The 26,296-nt window shown below is 39.8% G+C and overlaps 1 protein-coding gene across 1 annotated transcript in view; it reads left to right on the top strand.

Annotated features, from left to right (window-relative positions):
- Window positions 1–25,978, top strand: part of ZCWPW1 (zinc finger CW-type and PWWP domain containing 1) — a 30,407-nt gene extending 4,429 nt beyond the window's left edge. The window contains exons 3-17 of the mRNA XM_055341195.1: window positions 1,247–1,305; window positions 2,261–2,481; window positions 2,907–2,985; window positions 4,620–4,799; window positions 5,007–5,129; window positions 10,661–10,777; window positions 11,494–11,614; window positions 12,238–12,313; window positions 12,729–12,833; window positions 13,780–13,863; window positions 14,485–14,551; window positions 14,989–15,095; window positions 24,104–24,164; window positions 24,636–24,773; window positions 25,515–25,978. Of these exons, the coding sequence (XP_055197170.1) occupies window positions 1,278–1,305; window positions 2,261–2,481; window positions 2,907–2,985; window positions 4,620–4,799; window positions 5,007–5,129; window positions 10,661–10,777; window positions 11,494–11,614; window positions 12,238–12,313; window positions 12,729–12,833; window positions 13,780–13,863; window positions 14,485–14,551; window positions 14,989–15,095; window positions 24,104–24,164; window positions 24,636–24,773; window positions 25,515–25,822 (1,815 nt within the window). The 5' untranslated portion in view covers window positions 1,247–1,277 and the 3' untranslated portion in view covers window positions 25,823–25,978. The remainder of the gene's footprint in view (window positions 1–1,246; window positions 1,306–2,260; window positions 2,482–2,906; window positions 2,986–4,619; window positions 4,800–5,006; window positions 5,130–10,660; window positions 10,778–11,493; window positions 11,615–12,237; window positions 12,314–12,728; window positions 12,834–13,779; window positions 13,864–14,484; window positions 14,552–14,988; window positions 15,096–24,103; window positions 24,165–24,635; window positions 24,774–25,514) is intronic.
- Window positions 25,979–26,296: the final 318 nt, after the last annotated feature.

Genomic DNA, 26,296 nt, shown 5'->3' with positions numbered 1-26,296 from the left:
GGCAGGTTCAAATCTTGCATCATCATCTATTAATTACCTATTATTATGTTTAAATTCCTCTTACCCTCAACTTTTCCAAGTTTAAAAAAGTAGTGATCTCATAGATTTACTGTGAGAATTCAGTTAGATGACATATAAAAGGGTAAAGAATATAGTTGGTGCTCAATAAGTCTCCACTATTATTATTAGTCACAATTTTCATAGTAATAATGAAGCATACTGGTGTAGTACAGAACATCAGTGAGTAAATAGCTATAGGATATAGAGTGAAGGTAATAGATTCCTATTATTTGCTTCCCTGGGGACCTCTGCTGGTTACCAAATATTTTTGAGCCATGAAGAGAAATTGCTAGAATCCAGCACATTGGAAAATTTTTGGACTAGAAGATCTAAGTAAAGGGAAGATATAGATTATAGTGATGTTAAAAAGGGGGGTTCCCTATGCATAGGGACCTCTGAATTAGGTCAGAGAATTGTCAGATTATTTGTGTTTTAAGTATTTAGGAGAATCTTTTGAGATAAATTTGTCTGGAGAAAACTCACTTTTAAATTGTCAGGACTATTCATACTACTACTACTACTACTACTACTACTACTACTACTGCTACTTCTTATACTTACATCTGTTAAAAACAAGACAACAGGCCCAAAATGCAGTTGCTTCTGTTAAGCTCCATGTCACCAAAACAAGACTTAAAGTTTTGACTCTGCTAGAAATAGAATCTTGGTTTATAGTCCATCAGGAATCACCTGATCAGCACTATTAGATAATCTGCCTAAAAGACACCTACCATCTCCTACAAGAAAGTAAATTTGCAATAGCTAATTTGCTTTTTTGCCTAGTGTAACTTCCTTGTTCCTGCTCCTCCTGCTTATAAAAGTCTTTCAGTGATTTTTTTTTTAATGCATCACTACCACTACCACTTCCACTATTGATGCATGCCTGCCTTATGTTGGACATGAATCTAATTCTTAAAACACTAAGGATTGTTGCTAATCTTTAAAACAGTAACTATCGCTCTGTGTCTCTCATGAATAAATAAAATGTTAAAAAAAACCAAAACAGTAACTCTCATTATCCCCTGGCATGTGATTAGCACTGCTGAGGATATAGAAGTATAGTCAAGAGGGCAGAAAATGTAGTTCAGCAGTCTTAGGCAAAGATCTTGAGCCCAAGATGACAGAGAAGAAAGTTTAACATCATGTTCCATCAGAGTTCTAGCAGTTACTTTCTTTTTCCTAACAGAGGCACAAAGAAAGTGTAGCTTCTGAGCTGAATGGTGGCAATGCTGCAGAGTAAAGAAGGTGAGTCAAGAGTGATGGAGGTTCATGTTTTGTACATTTCTCTCATTTTTCCCTTTTTTCTCAGTCCTTGGATGTCTTGATACCCCTCCCACCAAGGGGAAGCTCAGGATATATACATTTTGTGTCCACTTTGTTAAAGTTACTACTTTTCTAGAGACTTTGAGCGAAATATATATGATTTAGAAGTAGTCCAGTCCAGCTCAAGAAATGTACAAATTCAGGGAGACAAAAGACATTTATTTATTTTTTATTAAAGATTTACTTATTTACTTATTTATTCTTATAGACACACACAGAGAGAGAGGCAAAGACACAGGCAGAGGGAGAAGCAAGCTCCATGCAGGAAGCCTGACGTGGGACTCGATCCCCGGTCTCCAGGATTACGCCCTGGGCTGCAGGCGGCGCTAAACCGCTGCACCACCAGGGCTGCCCACAAAAGACATATATATATATATATATCTATAACACAACTTGAATGTGGTAATGCCATCAGAGAGGCATGAAGTGTTCTGGAAGCTCAGAAGAAAAAATCTATTTATACCTGGGAGGATCAGTATAATTTTCTTTGCACTAGTTCCCCACCCCCCCAATTTTCTAATTTCTCATAAAGTTTTGTTTAAAGTTAAAATGAATGCATTTCAAGAATTTCCGTTTGAATAACTCATCTTCCTGCATGTTTATATTTGTCACCTTTGAACTATTCAGTAGTTCCTAAACTTGGTATCAGAATAATCTAGATGGCTTTGTAAAACAAGTTCCTAGACCTCACTCCCAACTATTTCTTCCAAATCTCAGGGGGTAGGGTGGGTTGGGAGAGGAGAGGCCTAGTAATCTGATTTTGTTAAAAGCTCTCTCCAGATAATTCTGATAGAGCCAGTCAAAGGGCAGGTGCAAACACTTTCTATGCTAGATTCTATGTTTCATAAATTCTATTTGATAATCAAATTTCTTTCAGAATGTGGGAAGGAGCCAAAGAAAACCTGTACCCCATCTGCACAAAAATTGTATAGCATGATGTGCTATAGCCCTAACTCATCCAAAGAGGAATCCTTGGGGGTCAGTTCCCCAAAGGCCAGGTTAAAGAAGAAGGAAGAGAAAACAACCACAGAAAATGGTTCAAGCAGTGGCCAGGAGAATAAAGGAAAGCCTCAAGACAAGCAAGCAGAGAAAGAAAAGGTACTAGTCTCACTGTTGGACTCTAGTGGGATAGTTTCTCCTAGACATCCAGTCTAGACAAACAATCTTTTCATGTAGGGGCACTTTCAGGTTTTTAAAAAATTCTTTTCTTGGGGCTTCTATTTTCAACTCAAAGAGGTAAAAAAAAAAAAAGTTTTGATGAAAGCCTTTAGCTGGAAATAATGGCTGGGTAGGGGTTGAGGTAGGATGGAGGTGAGAGGAAATGTGATCAGAGACTTTAGAAATAAACTTTTCTTTGACTCCTTTATTCCCAGAAATAAAGTTTATAGAATCCTTAGGGACATTGACTTTATGCTCACAGCCTGATGAACTACTGGCTTATGTAAAGGAGTCTTCCCTGTCTGGTCAGAGAGGAGACGTGGGGAAAGATGAGTGGTTTTCCTCCTCTGCCCTTATATCTGCAGGAAAAATCAAGTCTCACCAATGCAGAATTTGAGGAGATCGTCCAGATTGTGCTACGGAAGTCCCTCCAGGAGTGCTTGGGTATGGCTTATAGTGAGAGAAGAATTTTAGTTAGACATACTTTTTTTTAAAAAAGATTTTATTTATTTATTCATGAGAGACACACAGAGGCAGAGACATAGAGGGAGAAGTAGGCTTCTTGCAAGGAGCCTGATACGGAACTCAATCCCTGGACTGGGATCATGCCCTGAGCCAAAGGCAGACATGCAACCACTGAGCCACCCAGGTGTCTTTAGTTAGACAAACTGTCATCTGAGGGGTAGAGTAAGTTGATAGCTTTGCCCTTCCCTCCAGTTTCCTAAGTAAGGAAATATCATATGGACTTTAAAATATTTTTAAATAGTTCATCTTCTTTCAACAGGACTATAGCTAAACCATCTCAAGCAGGGGGTACAAAGCTTTTAGAAAAATGGGTTACATTGACTTCAGAATATAAATACAGTCTCAGATTGTTTTTTAAAAGGCAACTTAAATTCATTTTTACATGTTTACAATCTACTTAGAAAAGATAAATTATATTTCCCAGATTTGAAGAACTTAGTTTCCATCTACCTTGGGTATTTGTTTCCAATACTGTTTTAACATATGCTCAGGGATTTGGCTTTGGGAATACTACAGTATTCTATACTATAGAACTCTATAGTGCAGGCCCTGAGGACTTCACCATATATCTTGAGGAGAAGGGGCATAGTCTGATGTTTTCAGCCATTCTTAGGTGTAGTTCTGTTTCTAGAGAAAGTTTCAGGAACAAGTCATATGAAATGTAGTACATAAAATTTCTGATATGTACACAAAATAAAATTGACATTACCTGGCTATCCTGGAGCAAGGCAGATCAATCTGGAAAGGCTTGGTGAAAGACATAGATTTGCAGTTTTTCCTGAGAATTTAAAGACTTAAAGTTCTGTGATCTGATGAAACTTCAAAGGTGGGCTCTTCCAGACAACAGGTGGGAGATGTTTTAATTTCTAAGCTGTTTTAAGCTATAGCTTAGAAATAATGGAGTCGGTATTTTCTTTAATTGCTTCTCTGCTTATAATATTTTGTTTTGGGAGAGATGGGATCTAGCCTTGATTTTGCAGAGACTTCCTGTGCCCAGCCCATAAGATGCACCCTATTAGACAAGGAACCAGGAATTGCTGCTTCTACTGATAATGATAATGCTGATGGGTGAGTTTATCCCAGTGAGACAAATTGATCACAGGGTGCACTTAGCATTGGTAAATGGTTTTATCTGCCTATCTAGTCATTTTCATATCTCTATGGATTTCTCCCAGCTCAGGAAAGATGCCTGTTTGAATTGGGGAAAAAATAGGCAAGTAGATGAACAAAATTCTTTCTTCTCCCCCTCTCTTCCTCCTCCTCCTTCTTCTTCTTTTTCTTTCTTCTTTCTTCTTCTTCTTTTTTAAGACTTATTTACTTATTCAGAGAGAGAGAGAGAGAGAGAGAGAGAGAGAGAGGCAGAGAGGCAGAGACACAGGCAGAGGAACAAGCAGGCTCCATGGAGAAAGCCCGACAGGATCACACCCCAGGCCACAAGCGGCGCTAAACTGCTGCAACACCAGGGCTGCCTGGATTCTTCTGTCTTTTATCCTTGTTCCCCCCCCCCCAAAAGAAGAGTATGATGAATTGCTCCTTTTTTCCTTTTCATTAAGGAAAAAAAAATATTATTTTCAGAGAGAGGGTAATGGTACCTCATATCCTAGAGATTTCAGCCACTCAGGAAGCTGGAGTAACCTCTGTGATAAAGACATCTAAGCCAGGCCAGCCAGATCCTGCACCCTCTGAGAAGAAATCCAATAGACCCTTCCTAAGCAAAGGAAAGAAGGGAGCCCGTAAGTATAGTTAGATATACTTTGACATCTGGCTCAAGTACCTATGCCATAAAATTAAGGACTCAGACAGTGGGAAGGCTGAGATTCTTCAGTCCAAGGCTTGAAACTATCAGGCTACAATGCTTCTTCTGGCTTTCACTGGGCCTTACTATCTATAAAGATTCTCTTCATCTCCCTACCCTGCAGTGTTTTGTTTTGTTTTCCCAGAAGATGAGAAAATGGAGAAAACCCAAAGTGGACATGAGCACAGACAGAAAGACCAACTGAAAAAAACAGTTCAGGTTGATTCTCAAATCAGAAACCAGCAAAGAGGAAAAGGAGGTGGTTTTGGTGAGTTCAGCATGATTTGGAAAACTTCCTGGGCTTGAAAATTGGAGATGGGGATGGAGAGAGGCAAGGTTAGGTTGCTTGAGGATATTCTGCGAAGACTGTAGTTTCTCTCTCATGGCTACTTGGCAGGGATATGCTGCTGTGGAAGAGAGAGATTTCATTCATTTAGTTATTCTGGGGTATAGTCCATAGTCGTTGGGTGCTTACTATACACCAGGCATTTTAGGAAGTGCTGAGTAAATGCGGAAGAAATTAATATATGCCTGTTGGAAGGGAAATGGGCTTGTGAGGAAGGCAAACAAGAAAGCTACAGGTCTGGAGTAGATCTGTAAAAATTTCTAAGAAAAGATTCTGTTTGAGCCATATGTCGGAAGTATAATTTAGGCAGGTGAACTGAAGTGGCGATGGGTATCAGAGTGATATTTATTGGCAGAGTTATGGAGGAGAGCTAATGGTTATAGCTTTAGGGGGTGTTGGGGGGCAGGATGTTGTAGGGGGAGATAAAACTAGAGACATGCAAGGGTCAAATCATAAAGAGCCTTACATGTTAAGCTAAGGGAGTTGAATTTTATTTTTAAAGCTAAAGCAGAACCACTGGCATTAGGGAGGGAAAACTTGGTAAGATTTGTATTTTAGAAAGCTCACTCTGCCACTGGCATTGAAGATGGATTGGTGGGAGCAAGACTAGACCCACAGAAATAGTGATCCAAGCAAGGAAGATAGACAGTAGCAGTTAAGAGGAAGAGACAGATTTGAGATTTTTAGGAGGAAAGATCAGAATATGGTTACTAGTTAGCTCTGAGATGTGAAGAAGAATGAGGCCTTCAGGATGATCCTGTTTTCTGACCTGAGTGACTGAAAAACCATTGTTCTAAATGGAGAATATAGAAGCAAGAGCACATTTCAGATGGGAATTCAGCTTTGGACAAGGTAGGGGGTCTGTGATGAGCTTTAGCATCCAAGAAAGAGATCTGGGCCAGAAATATGGATTTGGGAACCTGGATGAAATTTTCCAAGAGGAAGATGTGGAGTGCAAAGAGAAGAGCAATGAATAGAAAACCCATAATGTTTAGGGGGAACCTAATATTTAGGGTTGAGCAGAGGAAGAGCTTCACAGGGAGAAAATGAAGAACTAAGAGAAAAATTATAGAGATAGAAGGAGATTTAGGAGAGTATGACATCACAGATGCCAGGGGAGGAGAGAATTTCAAGAGAGAGGGAGGATTTAGCTTTGTCCAGTGCTGCTAGAGAGACATAAAAGAGGATAAAGGTTTGAAAATGCTCAATGATGTTACAGTTAGAAGGTTACCAGGGGTTTTGATTAGACCACCCATATGAACTGGTAAGGGTGAATGGCCAGTTTAGTTGGTTGAAGAATAAGTACTTTTTCAATTAGTTTAGATGTGAGAACCAGAATGGAGAAAGTGATGAATAGAGGGGAGTGGGTGTAGAGTTGAGGGAAGGTTTTTCTTTTTTTAACTTTCTTTTAAAAGAAAAAGACTTGGCTTGTGTGTCGTCAGCATATGTATATGCTGAGGGAAAATTGTTTATAAAAGGAGAGATTGGGGTGCCTAGGTGGCTCAGTCAATTAAATGTCTGACTCTTGATCTCAGTTCAGATCTTGATCTCAGGGCTGTCATTTCAAGCCTCGTGTTGGGCTCTACTCTGGGCATGGAGCCTACTTAAAAAGAAAAAAAAGAGGGATTGAAGGGAATGAGAAGAGAGCTGGAGGGCTTATTCTTAGGAAGGACACTTCAGCATTTGAGATTGGATGGAGGGAAGATAAGCAGGGGTATAGATTTATTTATTCTTTTAACAATAGATATTAATGCCTTATAGTCTATTCTAGGCATCACACTAGGTATTGGAAATAGAGTGGTTGCCAAAATAGATAATCATCCTTTTGTAGAAGTTACAGTTTTAGTGTATTAGGTAATAAACAAATATAGGCAATAACCATGGTAATTGTGGGAAATTTTAGAATGAGAAATAAAAGAGATCAGACCATATGTTAATATGTTTAAAATTCTGAAAATAAGTACACTAACAGTCTAGAGGGAAAACAGGCTTACACCAAAAACAGGCTTGTACATACTTGAAAGAAAACTCTAGACATCACACAAGATAGTCCAAGACAATAAACCACTTTGCATGTTTAATGACATGATAACGTAAGGAGCCAGAGATGTAAGTTTTATTTGGGCAGTTGGGTGGTCTGGGAGATGGTGTTCCATCTCCCACACCTCTTGGCATTAGGGCAAGGATTGTATTTTCACTGGGAGATAGAAAGTCCACTTCTTAGGCAGTGCTCATTGAGTGGAGTTGTGATTGTGAGGAATGTGTAAGCCTCTGGCTATAAATGAACTGCTCTTCCTGTTTCTTCCAGTTGCCAGGGACAGGAGAGTCCTCCTGGAGGAAGAAGAAATGACAGTATCTGATAAATACAATCAATTTTTGTGAAGTGAGGGAAAAGAATGGAGTGTCATCACAGGAAATAAGGAAGACCTAATCAAGATTGGGCCAGTCAGAGAATGCACCTGTGAGGAGATGGCCTTTAAGTAGAAATCTGAAGGAGGAGCTGAAGTATGAGAAAGAGTTTAGGGAGAGTGCAGTTTGGCATATTGCAGATATTAGAAGGAAGTCATTGTGATTGGAGTTCAGAGAGCAAGGGGAAGTGAGGCAGAGAAGTGGTTCTGGATGAATGTACAAAATGAGGGTTTTATCCTGAGCACAGTGGGAAGCCACCGATGAGTCTTAACCAGGGGAGCAATGTCATCAAATTAATGTTTTAAAAGACTCCCTTTGGTGATTAATTGGAGAATGAAGTATGTAGGGACAACAGTAGACGAGTGAGTCCTAGGATTAGGCACTCTGGTGGCTTAGATGAAGATGATGAAAGTGGAGACAGAAGTGGATGGTTTTAAGATATGTTTTAGCGGTAACTTGTCAGAACTTGGTAATGAATTGGATATTGGGTGAGAGAGAGGTGAGAGTATGTTAAAGATCATTTGTTTCTGGCTTAAGCAGTTGCTTGGGAGAAGATGGGGAAAAGTGGAGGAGGAACAGATTTGTGGGATAAGATCAAGCATTTATTTGGGTTTGGGCCTGTTAGGTTTAAGATCTTTGTGAGACATGCAAATGATGATGTCAAAGAGTAAGGTGGCCGTAGGGAATCTGGAGCTCAGAACAAAAGCTAGAAGTATTTATTCATCTGTAGATGGTCAGGTGTAGATAGGTTTCAAACCTCTAGCAATGGGTGAGCTCACCTCAGGAGAAAGTATAGCATGGGAGCAAAGGCCTGTGACTGGGGTTTGGGACCCCAACATTTGGAGACTGAGTGGAGAATGAGGAGGGAGCTGCCAGAAAGATAAGGAGAAGGAGAATGGATCACAGAACCCAAGGAAATGGGTGTCCACTGAGATGTTCTTTGTGTGTATGTGATGTCAGTCTTTATTATCATAGCGCTGTGTTGTGAGCCCCGGTTTTCTGGAGCACATCTTCCTTTCTTCTAAGTTATTTGAAAGGAAACTTTAAAGAACTCTGTTGCTGTCATTGGAAATTTTATCCCAAGCCACGAATACCTAGTTTTACATCATTAGGATAACTTTTACCCATTCATTTGCTCATGAATATTTATTATTTTCACAATCATTTATTTTATTGATCTGTGTTTACTTGTATGATCCCTGACCCCTTCTCCCACTCTTTTTCCTAGTCTTGCTAGGTTCCCTCTACATCAAAAACTGTTATTGGCAGCTGTCTTCTTGGTTTGGTTTGGCTTTTTTAGATGGTATTGTTTTGTTTTTAATTATACAAAGTTTCCAGATTTTATTATCATATCAAAGACATAAGATGCCAGCACATAGTGACCAAAAGAAAACCCAGGTAGGAAGCCAGCACATCTGGTTCCAGCAGATCTGGGCCAGATGGGCCAGTGCCGAGTTCTGCCACCACTGTTCATGTCCATTGGCCTAGAGGCAGGGCTGCCTTGGTGGACACCCTCACAGGAGGCCAGTGCCTGAGTCAGGTCCACAGGGGCTCTCTGTTGATAGCCTAGTTGCCCCTGCTTCTAACTCTGACTCTTAGTCTTTCTGTTTGGTCCTTGCTCAACTTTCTCTGGCTGCTGAAGCAGAAGGTATAGATCTGTTTGGGCTGGGCTTTCTTGCTATTGTAGGATGAGGGTGGTGACCCCTGGTGGGGGGCGTGGGTACTGCCTGAGCACGCAGTTTAGAAGAAGCCAGGCCCCAGGTGGTATGGCTGCCCATCACTGCATGCCTCACCTACTAGCAGCACTGGAGACACAGGTTTCAGTGGCGCACAGTGACTGCCGTGGTACCACACGCACCTGTGCTTCCCAGGCTCTGCAGCTGTCTTTTCAGACTAATATATCATTCCCAACCAGTACTTTTTTCTTCAAAATAGGAAAATTCAGAACATGATACCATAGTATGAGCTACTTTGAAAGGACCCAAGTATAAGTCAACTGCTTCTCTGAGGGCTGATTTCAGGGGGATGGAGGGCATACCTTATATTCATGCCTGAAAGGTAAAATTGACAGTGGGCAAGTGAATTTACTGAACCTCAAGGGAGGAAGGGTTTTTACAGAAAGGAAGAGCGTAGTGGTCTGGAAGTGGTGATGAGTAAGGATGATGCTGACCCCAGTCTCTGGCCTGGGGTATGAGAGAGGGAACAGAGTCCACTTAGAGGGCTGTGGGTGGGGCAGGGTAAGATCAGTTTGGGGCAGTGTCATTAGTGCATCACCAGGTTTCAAAAAGGAGATGGATGTTTAGACAAGAAATTGAAGATATGTGGACTTTTTGTTGTTCTTGTCTAGAATTCCAAAGAACATAGTGGAAGGATTTAGGACAGAGAGAGGAGAGCCTGTGAGAGGCATTGGGTCAACTTAACAGATGTTGGGATAAAGAAAGGTGGGGATAAGGGTTTGGAAGGTAATGGATAAATGAATGCTTAGCCTTTGAGCAAGGCCTGAAGTAAATAGTTGGTTAAGTTGATAGACATCTGTGTTTTTTGGAAGGGGGTAAACTTAGGGCTGTTGGTCCCAAAGACTGCAACTTAGCAATTTGGTGACAGGTAAATCAGCTGGTATTCAGATAGGAAGTCTGGATGTTGTACACAAAAGAGATACTGGTTAGCCCTTCAGAAGAACTTTCCAGTAGTAACAGGCCAGCAGAGAACGAGGCACTTGCCAGAAAGATGGTGGCCAAACTTTTCAAGAATTGTCAATACAGGAAATACTCTTTTTTTTTTCCCCTGGGGAAGGAGAGATGATAGTATGGCATAGGAGAAAGATTGAGATGTGAGACCTGGGGTCCAAGTTCAGCTCTGCCACCAATTTAGACTGATATTCAGCAAGCCAGTTATCTTCTCTGACCTTAGCTTTCCCATTTATAAATCTAGGATTAGACTAGTTGGTCCTTAAGGCTATGTGATTTTGGAGGGTATACACTGATTTTATTTGGACTGAAGAAGGAAGGGCATATTTTTCATTGCAGTTTTTTTTCTTCTCATAGGCCAATGTCTTGTTTGGGTCCAGTGCTCCTCCCCAAACTGTGAGAAGTGGAGGCGGCTTTGTGGAAACATTGACCCTTCAGTGCTTCCAGATGATTGGTCTTGTGATCAGAATACAGGTAGAAAGGACTGGAGATTTTTTTTTTCTTTTTATTCTATAATGGTTCTTCCTTTCTTTTTCTGTATGTATCCCTTAGATTAAATATGTCATAAATGTAGTTATAACTCTAGGGGTCCTTGTAGTGTTTGGGAGAGGAAAAGGGACCATCATATCACATCAAGGTAAATCTGGCATAATGGGCTAGAAGAAGACATCCTGAAGAGTTATGTTGTGTGAAGGCCCTGGGATCTAAACATAGATTCTGAGTGAAGTCCACCTTCTTCAGCATTAGTCTGATCCAGTTGGTCCTGATTAGATTGTTGGATAAGAAGGGATATAGGATATTTGAAGAGAAAACAGGTGAGAGAGAGCCTAGAGAATGTTTGAAACCGTTTGGAAGAGATTATGATGGTATAGCCCAACCCAATTATTTTTACAGATAACGGAGTCTCAGAGGAATTGCTGTCCTGGTGTTATGTAGATGGAAGCAGGGTCAGATAATGTGGGATATAGGCAGAAGTTTGGAATCTCTTTCTGTAAAGTACGAGGAGGCAGCACTCCTGCTCTTGCTGTAGCTGTGCTTCCTCCATGGGTCTTTGTTCTTCCTCTATGACTGTCTCCCAGGTGCCCTTTTGGTCCTACCTCTTGCATATTCTTGTCCTCTCTTCTGCCCTCATCCAGATGTTTACCTAGTGAGGTTCTTTTCTTCCCTTCATTCCTTCTCTCTTTTGCCAGACTTGAAGTATAATCACTGTGACGTCCCAGAGGAGTCCTGGACAGGGCGTGAGAGTGATGTGGCCTATGCTTCCTACATTCCAGGATCCATCATCTGGGCCAAGCAATATGGTTACCCCTGGTAGGGCACCATGGTATAGTCAAAGCATCCTTCATGAACTTGGAAGTGGTAGATTAAAGCAGAGAGGGAAGGAAATGGAAAGCATTTATAATGGAAATAGTACCTGCTTTAGAAAGAACATGGGGTGAAGGAAAAGATAAAGTACTGAGCTTGGAGGCTTTGAAAGAACATATTTTCTAGAGGTTTCACAGTAGAGGTGGTATCTCCCTGGGAAAAAAGTTCTGACAATTCTACCCTCTGTGAGTAGAAAAAGGAAGGTGGCTTTTAAGGCATTTTTAAAATATTGAGATATGAGAGATATATGAAGTAGAACGAAGAAGGGTAGGATAGTTTTTTCTTTGGAGATGTCCCTAGTCAGAAGATTTTTTCTCAGGGTTGATGGAAGGCCTACCAGGGGTAAAATATTCTTACTAGGAAGATTTTGAGTTTCTTTGTACACTGATAGAAGTCATTTTAGTCATTTGGTAGGACTACTGGGGCGACGGCAGGGGGACACATCTATATTTGAGATCCTTTGTTTGCAAAACATATTGCCCCTTTCTGTACATGTGTATTGATGACTTTGTATTATGTTCATATAAACCCTTCCTCTTCTGTCCCTTAAACCTGTCTGTCTTCCCCAGGTGGCCAGGCATGGTAGAATCTGATCCTGACCTGGGGGAATATTTTCTTTTTGCTTCTCATCTTGATTCCCTGCCGGTAAGTTTTCCTACATCAGGGTAGGAAGGTGTTCAGGCCAAAGTGGATGAACAAATCCATCCTAACAGGTATGCAGGGTTAGAAACAGATATAGCCAGCAGGTATGAGCAGAAACAGACACTTTTAGCTAGAGTGACAAACACAGAAATAAATACCCACATATAGAAACAAACTTGTATCTAATTAAATATTTAATCATCACTAGGACATTTATAGTTCTGATAAATATGCTTTGGTTAGGATTCCTGAGATCAGGATGGAAGAATAGTGGGCTGAGATGGGGTAGCTGGGTCAGGTTTATGACATCACATGAGGCCCAACACCTCCTTCCCTGTAAATCCTCAGTTCTTTCCCCATCTTTTCTGGCTAGAGGGTCAAAGCAAGGAGAAGGACAAGAGGCCATTTTTTATTTCAGTCTAAATACCATGTGACATTTTTTGGAGAAACAGTCTCTCGTGCTTGGATCCCAGTCAACATGCTAAAGAACTTCCAGGAACTGTCCCTGGAGCTAGCTGGAGTGGTAAGCAATCCTTGGGGGTCAGTTGTAATACAGGGAACCTGAAAACTAAATCTGCCCTTTATCAAACCTGATTTTCTCCCAGGGGAAGCTGTGATGAGAGAAAGTCCCATATCGGACCAAGTGACCAAGGGTGAGGTTATTCATGAGGGAGTCTTCTTTCTCCCAGGATTGCAGTAGGATAATGATTTTTCTTAATCTCTTTCATTGCTTGCAGGTAGAGAGTCTTCCTAAAGACTACAGTTTTCTAAAGTTTAGCAAAGGCAGGTGTGGCAGAAATGAGGGCACATATTAATCAGGTTTTCTCAGTCTTGGTACCATTGACATTCTTTGTTGTGGAAGGCTGTCCTGTGTATTTTAGCATGTTAAGCACAGCATGCCTGGGCTCACCTGACATCTGGCCAGGCCAGGGGGTGCTATTGTCCTTGGTTTCAGTTGTGACAACCAAAAAAATTATCTCTGGACATTGCCAAATACCTTCTGGGAGGCAAAACCTCCCCTGGTTGAGAACCACTGAATGAACTAATAATCACTGCCTATAATCACTTTGGGTTCAACCAGCCTTAGAAATGAGCAGAGACCCAGCAGCTCTGAGACCTTCAAAAATCAGGCTGTATAAAATCAAGCAGCTGTATCTGAAGAAACTTGTGAGAAGCTTAAAAGTGGAATCATCTGACTCCTAAAATCTTGCCTCTCCATATTTCCATGGGATTCACTTTGGTGAGGACATCCAAATGTTGGTTGACAGTATTGCTAGGGGTTGGTAACAGGTTTGTCATGGGGGATAAGAGAGATTATGTCTCTAAACTCAAAAGATTAAGAATGGGAGTATCATATTAATATCAGGAACCAGAAATAAACATAGTTAAAGATCATGTCTGGTGAGTAACTCTATGTTGGAGTCACTTCTTTAATATTTATCATTGATTCTAATCTTCCTCTATTTCAGAAAAAGTGCAGGAACAAGGACTGCAACCAGAAACTGGGGGCAGCTCTGATGATGGCTCAAGAGGCAGAACAGATCAGTATTCAGGTAGGAGAGTGTTCAGGCCACACACCTGCTCCTCTCTGGGACTTTGGACACAAAGAAAAGCATATAGTCTCTACTACAGAAAAGTGGCTTGTCCTTCCCCATCATCCAGTCTTAGTCTTAGAATTAGTCTTTTCTTCCCAGGCCAGATTCCCTTGACTCCTTAAATCATTTATTCTTTTCCCTACCCTTGGACAAATGGGATCTTCTCTCATCCTACATAGAAACAGTTTTTAGCAGGTGGCATCCTACCTCCCAATTTAACTTTAGATGTCAGATGTATGTGTCTTAACCTCTATTTTATGCAGGGTCAGTGTTTACTCTCAAATTCTGCCTTGGGGGGTATGGTAGAGAATGACAAACTGAATTATAAGTAAACTGGAAAAAGATTATAATCTATGGCATCTAATTATAAAACATAAATATATAATATATATAATATAAAGATAATATTATGTATTATAGTTAATCTTCACACAAATTGTGATAAACAGAACATGAAATTTCAAGTAAAAATGGCATGGAATATGAATATAAAGTCCATAACTAAAGTCTTGAAGACAGAAGGCAAAAGTCATCCCTTGGACAGTAGTGGATGATGCTTTTGTTTCTTGGTTCCCTCAGGAACGGGTTAACTTGTTTGGTTTCCGGAGCCGATACAATGGATCTGACAGTAGTGGGGAAGGAAAAGGTAGGATCAGTAGGAAGATGAGGACTAGAGAGGGTGGTAAAACGACATAGAGAGGGAGGTCCTTCCTGAGGGCAGCAATTGAACCTTTATTTTATATTCATTGTTATCTGCATAATTCTGGATTTTCTAATAGGAGGACCTTCATGAATGCCATTGACCAAGTGTCCAGGGTGGATGGATGGATAGATGGATAGATGGATGGAGGAAGAAAGGAATGGAGAGAAAAGGAGGATGGGGAGGGGAGTGTGCATGTTGACAAGTGGTGAGACTTTGGAAAAACTGAAGCCATGTTAATCTAGGGCCATGTTTTATGGAGAAAATGCCACTGGGACATGAAAGGCAGAGTTAGAAGACTGCTTCCCTGGGATCAGTGCCATTAACTCATCATCTAATTTATTGGGTAAATTCTTTAACGTTTCCTTCCAATTCCTTTCTAGACTTAATGCTTTCTAGGGCTAACAGCCCAGACTCCTGCTTAGAGAAAGAAGAGGAAGAGTCAGAGTTGGAGGAGGAGGGGTTGGAGGAGGAAGAAGAAGAGAAAAAAGTAAGATTGATCTTGGGGATTGATCTTGGGGATTGCTTTTAGACATTCCTGTAGGATGTCTGGTTGGCATGGATTTATAACTAGGGAAGCATCCAGGCCTGCCTCAGGGTGGGTCTTATCTCTTAGGGGTCTCCAGGGAAGGAGACTCTCCTCTTTCCTCAGTTATTTTCTCTAGTATCTCACATTTCTAGGAACTTATTTCTTATTATCATCTCAGTTCCTAATGTAGTCTTTGATTCTTACTGTAGTAATTTCAGAGAATAGCAGGTTGCCTCTCTTCACTCTCAGTCCTCCCCTGTGTGGACACTTAACCTTACATGTCTTAATATTCATTCACATGTCTCCTTAGGCTCTTTTCAAGCATATGAAATATAGATTTAAAAACATTTTTTTTAGAGATTTATGTATTTGAGAGAAAGAGAGAGTGTGTGGGAGGGCAGGGAGAGGGAGAGAGAATCCTAAGCTGACTCCACTCTGAGTGTGGAGCCTGATGTGGGGTTTGATCTCATGACCCTGAGATCATGACCTGAGCTGAAACCAAGAGTTGGATGCTTTAACCAACTGAGCCACTCAGGTGCCCCAGCCTGAAATACAATTTAAAAAAAAAACACTTAAAGACTTTTTTAAAGAGTGGTTGTAGGTTCACAGCCAAATGGAGAGAAAAGTAGAGAGTTCCTGTATCCTACCTGTCTCCACACATGCATAGCCTTTCGCATTATCAACACCCACACTGGAGTGCTGTATTTGTTTATAGTTGATGAACCTACATTGGCACATTGTAATTATGTAAAGTCCATTGTTTACATTAGGGTTCATTCTTGGAGTTATATTCTGTGGGTTTGGACAAACAGAACAATATGTATACATCATTATAAGATCATACAAAGTATTCTCACTGCACTAAAAATCCTGTGTGCTCTACCTATTCACCCCCTCCTCAAAACCCCTGACCATCCCTGAGCTTTTTTTTTTTTTAAGATTTTACTTATTTATTTATTTGAGAGACAGTGAGTCTCATTGTGCACATGCACATGAGCAGGAGGAGGGGCAGAGGGAGAAGCAGACTCCCCACTGAGCAGGGAGCCAAACATGGAGCTTGATCCCAGGACTCTGGGATCATGGCCTGAGCTGAAGGCAGATCTTTAACTGACTGAGCCACCCATTTGCCCCAACAAATTCTGATCTTTTTATTGTCTCAATAGTTTTGCCCTCTCCAGAACATCATATAATTGGAATCATGTGGTGTGTACCCTATTCAGACTGGCTTCTAAGAAGTATGCATTTAAGTTTCCTTCATGTCTTTTGTTTGGAATTGCATGGCTTTATAGCTTGTATCTTTTTTCCTCTGAATTTTTCCATTTCCTGGATGTACCAAGTTTATTTATCCATTCGCTTACTGAAGGATATCTTGGTTGCTTTCAAATTTGGACAATTATGAATAAAGCTGCTATGAACAGCTGCATACAGATTTTTGTGAGAACATAAGTTTTCAACTCCTTTGGGTAAATACCAAGGAACTTGATTGCTGGATTTTATGGTAAGAGCATGTTTAGTTTTTAAAAAAATATTTTTATTTATTTATTCATCAGAGACACAGAGAGGGAAGCAGAGACATAGGCAGAGGGAGAAGCAGGCTGCATGCAGGGCACCTGATGTGGGACTTGATCCCAGGACTTCAGGATCACAACCTGAGCCAAAGGCAAGCGCTCAACTGCTGAGCCACCCAGGCTTCCCGAGCATGTTTAATTTTGTAAGAGAATACCAAACTGTCTTCCACAGTGGCTATACCATTTTGCATTCCCATCAGCACTGAATGAGATTTCCTGTTATTCCACATCCTTGCTAGTATTTGGTGTTGTTAATGTTCTGGATTTTAGCCATTCTAATAGGTGTGCAGTGGTATTTTATTGTTGTTTTAATTTGCATTTCTCTGATAACATATGATCTAGAGCATCTTTTCATATTTCTATTGGCCATCTGTATACTTCTTTAGTGATGTGCCCATTAAAGTGTTTGGTCCATTTATTTAATTGGGTTGTTTATTGTCTTCTTTTTGAGTTTTATGAGTTCTTTGTATTTAGGTAACAGTCCTCTGGCTGATCTGTCTTTTACAGGTATTTTCTCCCAGTCTGTGGCTGATTTTCTCATTCTCTTGACATTGTCTTTTGTAGAACGGAAGTTTTTAATTTTAATGAAGTCAGCCTATTAATTGTTCTTTCATGGATCATGCCTTTGGTGTTGTATATAAAAAGTCATTGCCATATTCAAGGTTATCTATGTTTTCTCCTATGTTATCTTCTAGGAGTTTTATCATTTTACTTTTGTAAAATTATAATAAATTCTGAGTTAATTTTTGTGAAGGGTGTAAAGTTTATGTCTAGGTTCATTTTTTGGCATGTGGATGACCAGTTGTTCCAGCATATTTGTTGAAAAGACTGTCATTGCCTTTGCTCTTTTGTCAAAGATCAGCTGACTATTTTTATGTGGGTCTGTTTTTGGGCTCTCTATTCTATCCTATTGACCTACTTGTTCTTTTGCCAATTCCACACTGTCTTGATTACCATAGCTTTATAGTAAGTCTTTTTTTTAAAAAAAAATTTTATTTATTTATGATAGTCACAGAGAGAGAGAGGCAGAGACACAGGCAGAGGGAGAAGCAGGCTCCATGTACCAGGAGCCTGATGTGGGATTCAATCCCGGGTCTCCAGGATCACGCCCTGGGCCAAAGGCAGGCGCCAAACCGCTGCGCCACCCAGGGATCCCTATAGTAAGTCTTAAAGTTGGCTAGGGTCAGTCCTCCAGCTTTGTCCTTCTTCAGTATTGTGTTGGCTATTCTCGATCTTTTGCCTTTCCATGTAACTGTAGAATCAGTTTGTTGATATCTACAAAATAACTTGCTTAGATTTTGTTTGGAACTGCATTGACTGTATCAAGCTGGGAAAAACTAACTGTTGACAATATTAAGTCTTTCTATCCACAAACATGGATTATCTATTTAGTTCTTCGATTTTATTCAACAGAGTTTTTGTAGTTTTACTCATATAGATCTTATAGATATTTTGTTATATTTATATGTAAGTATTTAAATGTTATGATGCTACTCTAAATGATACTGTGCTTTAAATACCAAATTCCACTTGTTCATTGCTGGTGTATAAGAAAGTGATTGGCTTTTACATATGAACCTGTATCCTGCAACTTTGCTATAAATGTTTATTAGTTGTGGACTTTTTGTTGATTCTCTTGGATTTTTTATATAGATGATTATGTTATCTACAAAGACAGTTTTACAGTTGACCCTTGAATGGGTTTGAACTATGTGAGTCCACGTATATGTGGATTTTTCCCCCATAAATTTAGTGCAGTACTGTAAATATATTTTCTCTTTCTTATGATTTTAATATTTTCTTTTCTCTACTTTTATTGTAAGAATACAGTATATAATGCATATAATGTATAAAATACACGTGAATCATCTGTGTTATTGGTAAGGTTTCCAGTCAACAGTAGGCTATTAGTAGTTCAATTTTGAGGAAGTCAAAAGTAATACACAGATTTTCCACTGTGTGAGGGGTCAGCACCCCTAACTCCAGCAATGTTTAAGGGTCTGTATTTATTTCTTCCTCCTATCTATACCTTTATTTCTTTTTGTCTTACTGCATTACCTAGAACTTCCAATATGATGTTGAAAAGGAGTGATAAGAGGGGATATCCTTGCCTTGTTCCTGATCTTAGGGGAAAGGCTTCTAGTTTCTCAGCATTAAGTATGATATTAGTATAAGTTGTTTGTAAATGTTCTTTGTCAAGTTGAGGAGGTTACTTTCTATTCCTACTTTACTTAAACTTTTGACTGTGAACAGGAATTTGATTGTTTGTCAAGTGCTTTTTCTATATCTATTTTTATGATCATGTGATTTTTCTTTTTTAGGCCATTGATGTGATAGATTATATTAGTTATTATTTTCAAATGCCAAACTGATCTTGTATGCCTTGAATAAATCCCACCTGGTCATGGTGTATAATTCTGTTTATGCATTGTTGGATTTAATTTACTAATATTTTGTTGAGGACTTTTGCATCTCTTTTCATAAGAGATATTGATCTGTAGTTTTCTTGTAATATCTTTGTCTGATTTTAGTATTCAGGTAATGGTGGTCTCAGAATGAGTTAGAAAGTATTCTCTCTGCTTCTTTTCTCTGAAAGAGATTATGGAGAATAGGTATAACTTCTTCCCTAAATGTTTGGTAGAATTCACCAGTGAACCCATGGACCTGGTGCTTTCTGTCTTGGAATGTTGGCTGTTACTGATTCAACTTCATTAATAGATATAGATCTATTCAGATTGTGTGAGTTTAGATGGGTTATATCTTTTAAGGAATTGGTCTATTTCCTCTTGGTTAACAAATTTGTTTGCATAGAATTATTCATAATATTCCTTTATTATCCTTTTAATGTTCATGGACTCTGTAGTATATTTTCTGATATTAGTAATTTGTTTCCTCCCTCTGTTTTCTTAGCTTGGCTAAAGGCTTATCAATTTATTGATCTTTTCAAAGAACTAGTTTTTTTGTTCCATCGATTTTTATCTACTAATTACCTGTTCTCATAATCTCATCAATTTCTGTTCCAATTCTTTTTTTTTTAAGATTTTTTTTAAAATTTTTATTTACTTATGATAGTCACACACAGAGAGAGAGGCAGAGACATAGGCAGAGGGAGAAGCAGGCTCCATGCACTGGGAGCCTGACGTGGGATTTGATCCCAGGTCTCCAGGATTGCGCCCTGGGCCAAAGGCAGGCGCTAAACCGCTGCACCACCCAGGGATCCCTCTGTTCCAATTCTTATTATTTATTTTCTTCAGCTCACTTTGGATTTAACTCGCTCTTCTTTTTCTAGTTTCCCAAGGTTGAAACTTAGACTATTGATTTTAATTCTTTCTTCTTTTCTAATATATGTGCTGATTTTAGGTCTTTCTTCTTCTCTAATATATGTGTTCAGTGCTAAATTTCCCTCTAAATACTGCTTTTCCTGTATCCCTATATTGTGTTTTCCTTTTCATTTAGTTCATATTTTAAATTTCTTTTAGCTCAATATTTAAAAATTTCTCTTGAGATTTCTTCTTTGACCCTTGGGTTATTTAGAAGCGTGTTATTTAATCTCGATGTATTTGGGGACTTTTTTGGTTATCTTTCTGTTACTGATTTCTAGTTTAACTCCATTGTGGTGTGGGAGCAAATGCTGTATGATTTCTATTCTTTTAAATATGTTAAGTTTTGTTTTATAGCTTAGAATGTGATCAGTCTTGGTGAATGCTTGATATGGGCTTGAGACGAATATGTATTCTGCTGTTGTTGAATACAATGAAGTAATTTGTAGATGTCACTTATATCCATTGACTGATGATATTATTGAATTCAACTATGTTCTTCCTGATATTCTACCTGTATCCATGGAAATATCCATTTTTGATAGAATGGTGTTGAAGTCTCCAACTATGATAGTGGATTCAGCTATTTCTTTTTGCAGTTCTTCCATTTTTTTGCCTTAGGTAGTTTGGTGCTCTGTTTTTAGGCTCACTTTAAGGATTGTATGTGTTCTTGGATTGATCCCTTTATCATTACATAGTGCTGTTCCTTATCCCTGATAACTTCCCTTGCCTTGAAGTCTGCTGTGTTTGAAATGAACATAGCTACTCCTGTTTTCTTTTGATTGATGTTAGCATGGTGTATTTTTCTATTTACTTTTATAATATATATATATATCTTTATGTTTAAAGTAGACTTCTTGTAGACAACATGTAGTTTGGTCTTGTTTTTTAATCCCACTCTAACAATCTGTGTCTTATAATTGGTGCATTTAGGCCATTATAAATAGTTATAATAACTATAATAACTACTATAAAAAGTAGTTATTAATATAGTTGGGTTAATATCTACAATATTTGTTACTGTTTTCTATTTGTTGCCCTTGTTATTTCTTCCTATTTTTGTTTTCTACTCTTTTTATGCCCTAAATGTTCTTTTTAAAATATTTTAAGTAATCTCTACCCAATATGGGGCTCAAACTTACAACCCTGAGATCAAGAGTCTTATGTTCTACCAATGAGCCAGGCAGGCACCCCTCAAGTGGTTTTCTGTTTTGTTTTTAGTGAGAGAGAAAGCATGTGTGTAGGGAGGGGCAGAGGGAGAGGGAGAGAGGATCTTAAGCAGGTTGCATATTCGGAGTGGAGCCAGACTTGGGGCTTGGTCTCACAACCTTGAGATCATGACCCGGGCCAAAGCCAAGAATTGAATGCTTAACCAACTGAACCACCCAGGTGCCCTCCCCACTCTGCAACTGTTTTTAACTGAGCATTTTATATTTTATTTACACAGTTTTTAACTGAACTATCTTCTCCCCTTCCTTAGCATTTCTGGTAAGGTGTTCTTTTCCTTTGGCCTCTTCCAGGATTTTTTCTTTTTTTTTCCTTTTTAAATTTTTTTTTTTTTTTTTTTATTTATGACAGTCACAGAGAGAGAGAGAGGCAGAGACACAGGCAGAGGGAGAAGCAGGCTCCATGCACCGGGAGCCTGACGTGGGATTCGATCCCGGGTCTCCAGGATCGCGCCCTGGGCCAAAGACCGGCGCTAAACCACTGCGCCACCCAGGGATCCCCTTTTTTTCCTTTTTAAAAAAGGTTATTAAATTCCAGGTAGTTAACATACAGTATATATTAATTTCAAATGTATAATCTAGTGACTCAGCACTTCCATACATCATCCGATGCTCATCACAACAAGTGCACTCCTTAATTCTCAGGGCTTTTTGATTTTCTGTAGCTCAAAAATATCTTTTAAGGAATTGCCTTATTTGGAAATTACATGTGGTTATTTGGAATTTATCCTTTTTGGTGTGCTCTGAGCTTCCTAAATCTGTGGTTTGGTATCTGACATGAATTTGAAAAACTTCTCAGTCATTATTATTTTCAGTATTTCTTGGGTTTCTTTTTTCCTTCTCCTTCTGGTATTCCCATTGTGCATATGTTACACATTTTATAGTTGTTCCATAGTTCTTGGATATATTGCTCTTTTTTTTTCCTTTGGTCTTTGTTACCTTTGCTTTTCAGCTTAAAGGTTTATGTTGAGATATCCTCATGCTCAGAGATTCTTTCCTCATCTGTGTTTAGTTTACTAATAAGCCCATCAAAGCATTTTCTTCATTTCTATTACTGTGTTTTTGATCTGTAGCACTTCCTTTTGATTCTTAGGATTTTCATCCTTTTGCTTACATTGCCTGTCTGTTTTTGCATGTCACTTTATCCATTATAGCCCTTTGCATATTAATCATATTTGATTTCAGTTTCCAGTCTAACTCCATGCCATGTTTGGTTTTGATATTTGTTCAGATTGTGTTTTTTGCCTTTTGATATGCCTTGTGGTTTTTTTCTTGATTGCCAGACACAGTGTATCAGGTAAAATTGAAATTTTGCCTTTATTTGCCTTTTATTGTTGAAATTATGCCTTTATTTTTATTTTTTTAAGATTTACTTATTTATTTTGGGGTGGGGAGAAGGAGAGAGAACATGAGTGGGGGGAGGGGCAGGGGAAGAGAGAGAGAATCTTAAGCAGACTCCTCACTGAGCATGAAGCCTGACTTGGGCTTGATCCCACAACCCTGAATCATGACCTGAGCTGAAATTAAGAGTCAGACACTGAACCAACTGAGCCATCCAGATGCCGATTTCTGAATTTGCCTTTAGTAATGTGGTGGTAAGGGCTAGGGAAGGGTATGTGTTCTCTAGTTCTACTATTAGGTCTCATGTCTGTTTTCTTTTAAAATTTTTTTTTTACTTATTTAAGTAATCTCTATACCCAACATGGGGCTCAAACTCACAACCCTGAGATCAAGAGATATACCCTCTTCTGACTGAACCAGCCAGGTAATCCTATATCTCATGTCTTTGATGAATAGCCTACTCCAGACTGTGAACTTCTCAGTGTTTCTTAGTGTTTTCTCCACCTATTAGGTGGGACAAGATGGCTAGAATGGGCTGGGGTTAAATATTTCTCTTCCCTCAGGATAGTCAGGCTCTGAATATCCCAGTAGATTAGGCTCTGGTTAACTAGTTTCTTTTGAGAGCAGGCCTTTTTCAGGACAGAGTGCTCTGGTATATTTCAAAATGGTTCCTTTGCCCTCCTCCTGATGGAAACATGGAGATTTTTCTCTGATACTTACTGTGAGAACATGAGCAGAGGTTTGAGGCCTCCTGGAGGTCAAGCTCACAAAAGTCTGGGAGCTCCTATAAGACTGGGCACCACTGGAGTTTTTAACTCTTAGACGTGTCTGCACTGAACAATTTAGTACTGTTGAAGTTTTCCTGCCCTGGAATTGGTTCTTGTGAGACCTGCTGGTTCTTCTGCTTGTGAGTCTGTGCTCCGGTAAGCTATGACTCCCTGTATTTGCTTCTCTGCCCCTTCAGTTTTGAGGACAGTAGATTGATGGCCCTGTGTCCTCACCTCTTATATCAATACAAAAAGAGTTGTTCATTTTTTGGTATGTTCAGTTTTTTTGTTTGTTGTTAGAATAGTGTAGTGACTTCCAAATCTCTTAAAAATAGAACCAGAAACTGAAAGTCCTGAAATATAGATTTTTAAACTTTTTCTTTTAATTATTTTTTATTGAGGCAAAATTGGTCTATAACATTATATAAGTTTCAGGTATATAGGATGAAGTGATCAACACTAAGAGTCTAGTTATTGGTTTGGTTTTTAATTTACCAGTTTTTATCATGTTCATGGCCTAACTTTATTTCCTTCTCTTGTACATAGAGCCTTCTACTGACTAATACCAAACAGGATGAAAAAGATGGACAGTTTCATCTTTGTTGTTATTGATTTAAACAGTATCAGGCTTATGGAACCCAGTTTGACTCCCTAACTCCACTTATCATTTCTGTAGCATCCCACCCTATTAAAAACACAATTATGTGACTTCATTTATATTTTTTTATTTTTCTCTCCCATTCTCAGGACCCGACTTTGCCCAGTCCCAAGCCAGCCAGAATTCAGACAAAAAAACCCAAGGCAAGAGGTAAGCAAGCCAGCTGGGAACAGGTATGTGCTACCATTCTGCAGGGCAGAAGCAGACAGTGGGTGGGGTCTACAGGTCACTGGATCTTACTGGCTATCTCAGCTCTAAAATATTTAAAAATGGTTAAGGTTCCTACTAGTGTCATCAGGGAAGCAATAGCCTGCTCACTTCTGTGTTCTGGTTATAAAATCTTAGATTAAAGGTGGAATGAATATCTTAAATTCTTAGCTAAGAAAGATGACTTCCTGGAGAAGACAGGCTATGAGGAAAAATATAATCAGAAGAAGATCCAGGAGAGGGAGTGAAATATTTGGGAAAAGAGAAGGAAGAAACCGAGAGAACTCACTAGATTGAGGATGAGCAGAGGATGTAGGGCAGAGACTAACTGTGGGGAATCCATGGACCTTTGCTGAGCTGTCATTTAGAGAAATAAACAAATGTTCTACATATGGGGGGGTGGGGATGATACAGGCCTAGCAGATGGACAAGATGGGACCCTGCAAAGGAAGACACTGAAGAGATCTCTGGGAAATGAATCTGCAGCTCCTCCTGTACTCATAATGGGAAGGAGAGAAGGAGGACATGGGAAATCAGAGCCTGACCAACCAGGTAAGGCAAAACTATGCGAAATGAGGCTTAAGCCTGTATCTCCCTTCCCTGGATCATTTCTTAACTTTAAAGCTTCTCATTCTTTTTAAAAAGAACAAAAATTAGGCATCTCAGATTGTAGAGTGTAGCACACACTATAAGAACATAATGGTTTTTTATTTGATTTGATCCAAGGACAGGAGAATGGTGAGGAACAGGGAACTGACATCTAATGAGTATTACTATGGGGGATCCCTGGGTGGCTCAGCAGTTTAGTGCCTGCCTTCGGTCCAGGGTGTGATCCTGGAATCCCGGGATCAAGTCCCACATCAGGCTCCCTGCATGGAGCCTGCTTCTCCCTCTGCCTGTGTCTCTGCCTCTCTCTCTCAGCCTGTGTCTCTCATGAATAAATAAATAAAATATTAAAAAAAATAATGAGTATTACTATGGGATGGCTAGATAGAGCCTCCTTGCTGGTTCCCTTTAATTCTTTTAATATCTCTATGACTGGACATTTGCCATTTTAGAGATAAGGGGACTAAGGGTCAAAGGGTTTAAAATTTGCTCAAGACCCATGACTAGCATATGGCTATCCATGGCTTGGATCCAGGTCTTTCTAACTCCGAAGCCTATTTTATTTCTATTGAGGAAAATCATCTTCCCCAGAGATGTTTTTGGAAATGGGAATTTAGGAGTTTAACTAGTAAAAGGTAAGGCCAGATGGCCTATTAGGACTCTCCATTATATCACTTTTTCATGCAGGTCCTAAGAAAAAATTTAGAGCTCCCCAAAGCAAAGACTCAGTAATCAGCTTGTCTGAGGACAAAGAAGCTAGGATGGCACCAAAGGGCCTGATCCCACCAGCTCATCTCGGGGTTTGTCCTGTGATGGGGGCAGAAGGCTGGAAGTGTCTTCAGGAAGCTGGAAGTGTCCCTCCTGACGATGAAGCCTTCAGTGACCTGGATCTGGAGCAAATCCTGGAAGATGTTGGAAAAGAGCCAGAGCAGCTGGAGGAGCCACAGTGTGGAGACGACCCCAGGGAGTTCACTTTGGCCTTCTTCGAGGAATAGCTTAGCTGTGTGCTCCTGCCTCCCTGCTGCTCTCTCACCCCCTTCCCTGTGAGCAGCAGAGAAAGCCCCTCGGAGGGTCCCTGAGAAGCTGCTACATGTGGGGTTTGTTGATCGGCCACAGTCACAGCTGTGTGGGTTTATGTGTTAATAAACAGGTTACTGCTTTAAGTAGTTTGTCTCTAACTACATGCTCTCCTTTGGCTTCCCTCCCTCTGCTCCGCTCCCTGTGGCGCATCCCTGTTTCTGTGGGAGGCCTGCACAGTATAGGAATCTGGGAAGGCAGGGACACCCGAGTTCTGGGAGGAGGCTGTCAAGATGGGCAGGTCTGGGTTCAGACCCGGGCTCAGCCTTAATAGGTGTGTGGCTTTGAGAAAAGCACTAACTTATAAATCTCTTCACGCCTCAGGTGATTGTGACCAGTCCAGGGTCAGGTGGTTGGAGATGCTTAAATGAGGTGGTGCACTTCACACGGTA

The sequence above is a fragment of the Nyctereutes procyonoides genome, unplaced genomic scaffold (assembly GCF_905146905.1).
Source record: "Nyctereutes procyonoides isolate TBG_1078 unplaced genomic scaffold, NYPRO_anot_genome, whole genome shotgun sequence".
Classification (NCBI taxonomy): Eukaryota; Metazoa; Chordata; class Mammalia; order Carnivora; family Canidae; genus Nyctereutes; species Nyctereutes procyonoides.
This window is presented reverse-complemented; position numbering and strand designations above follow the sequence as displayed.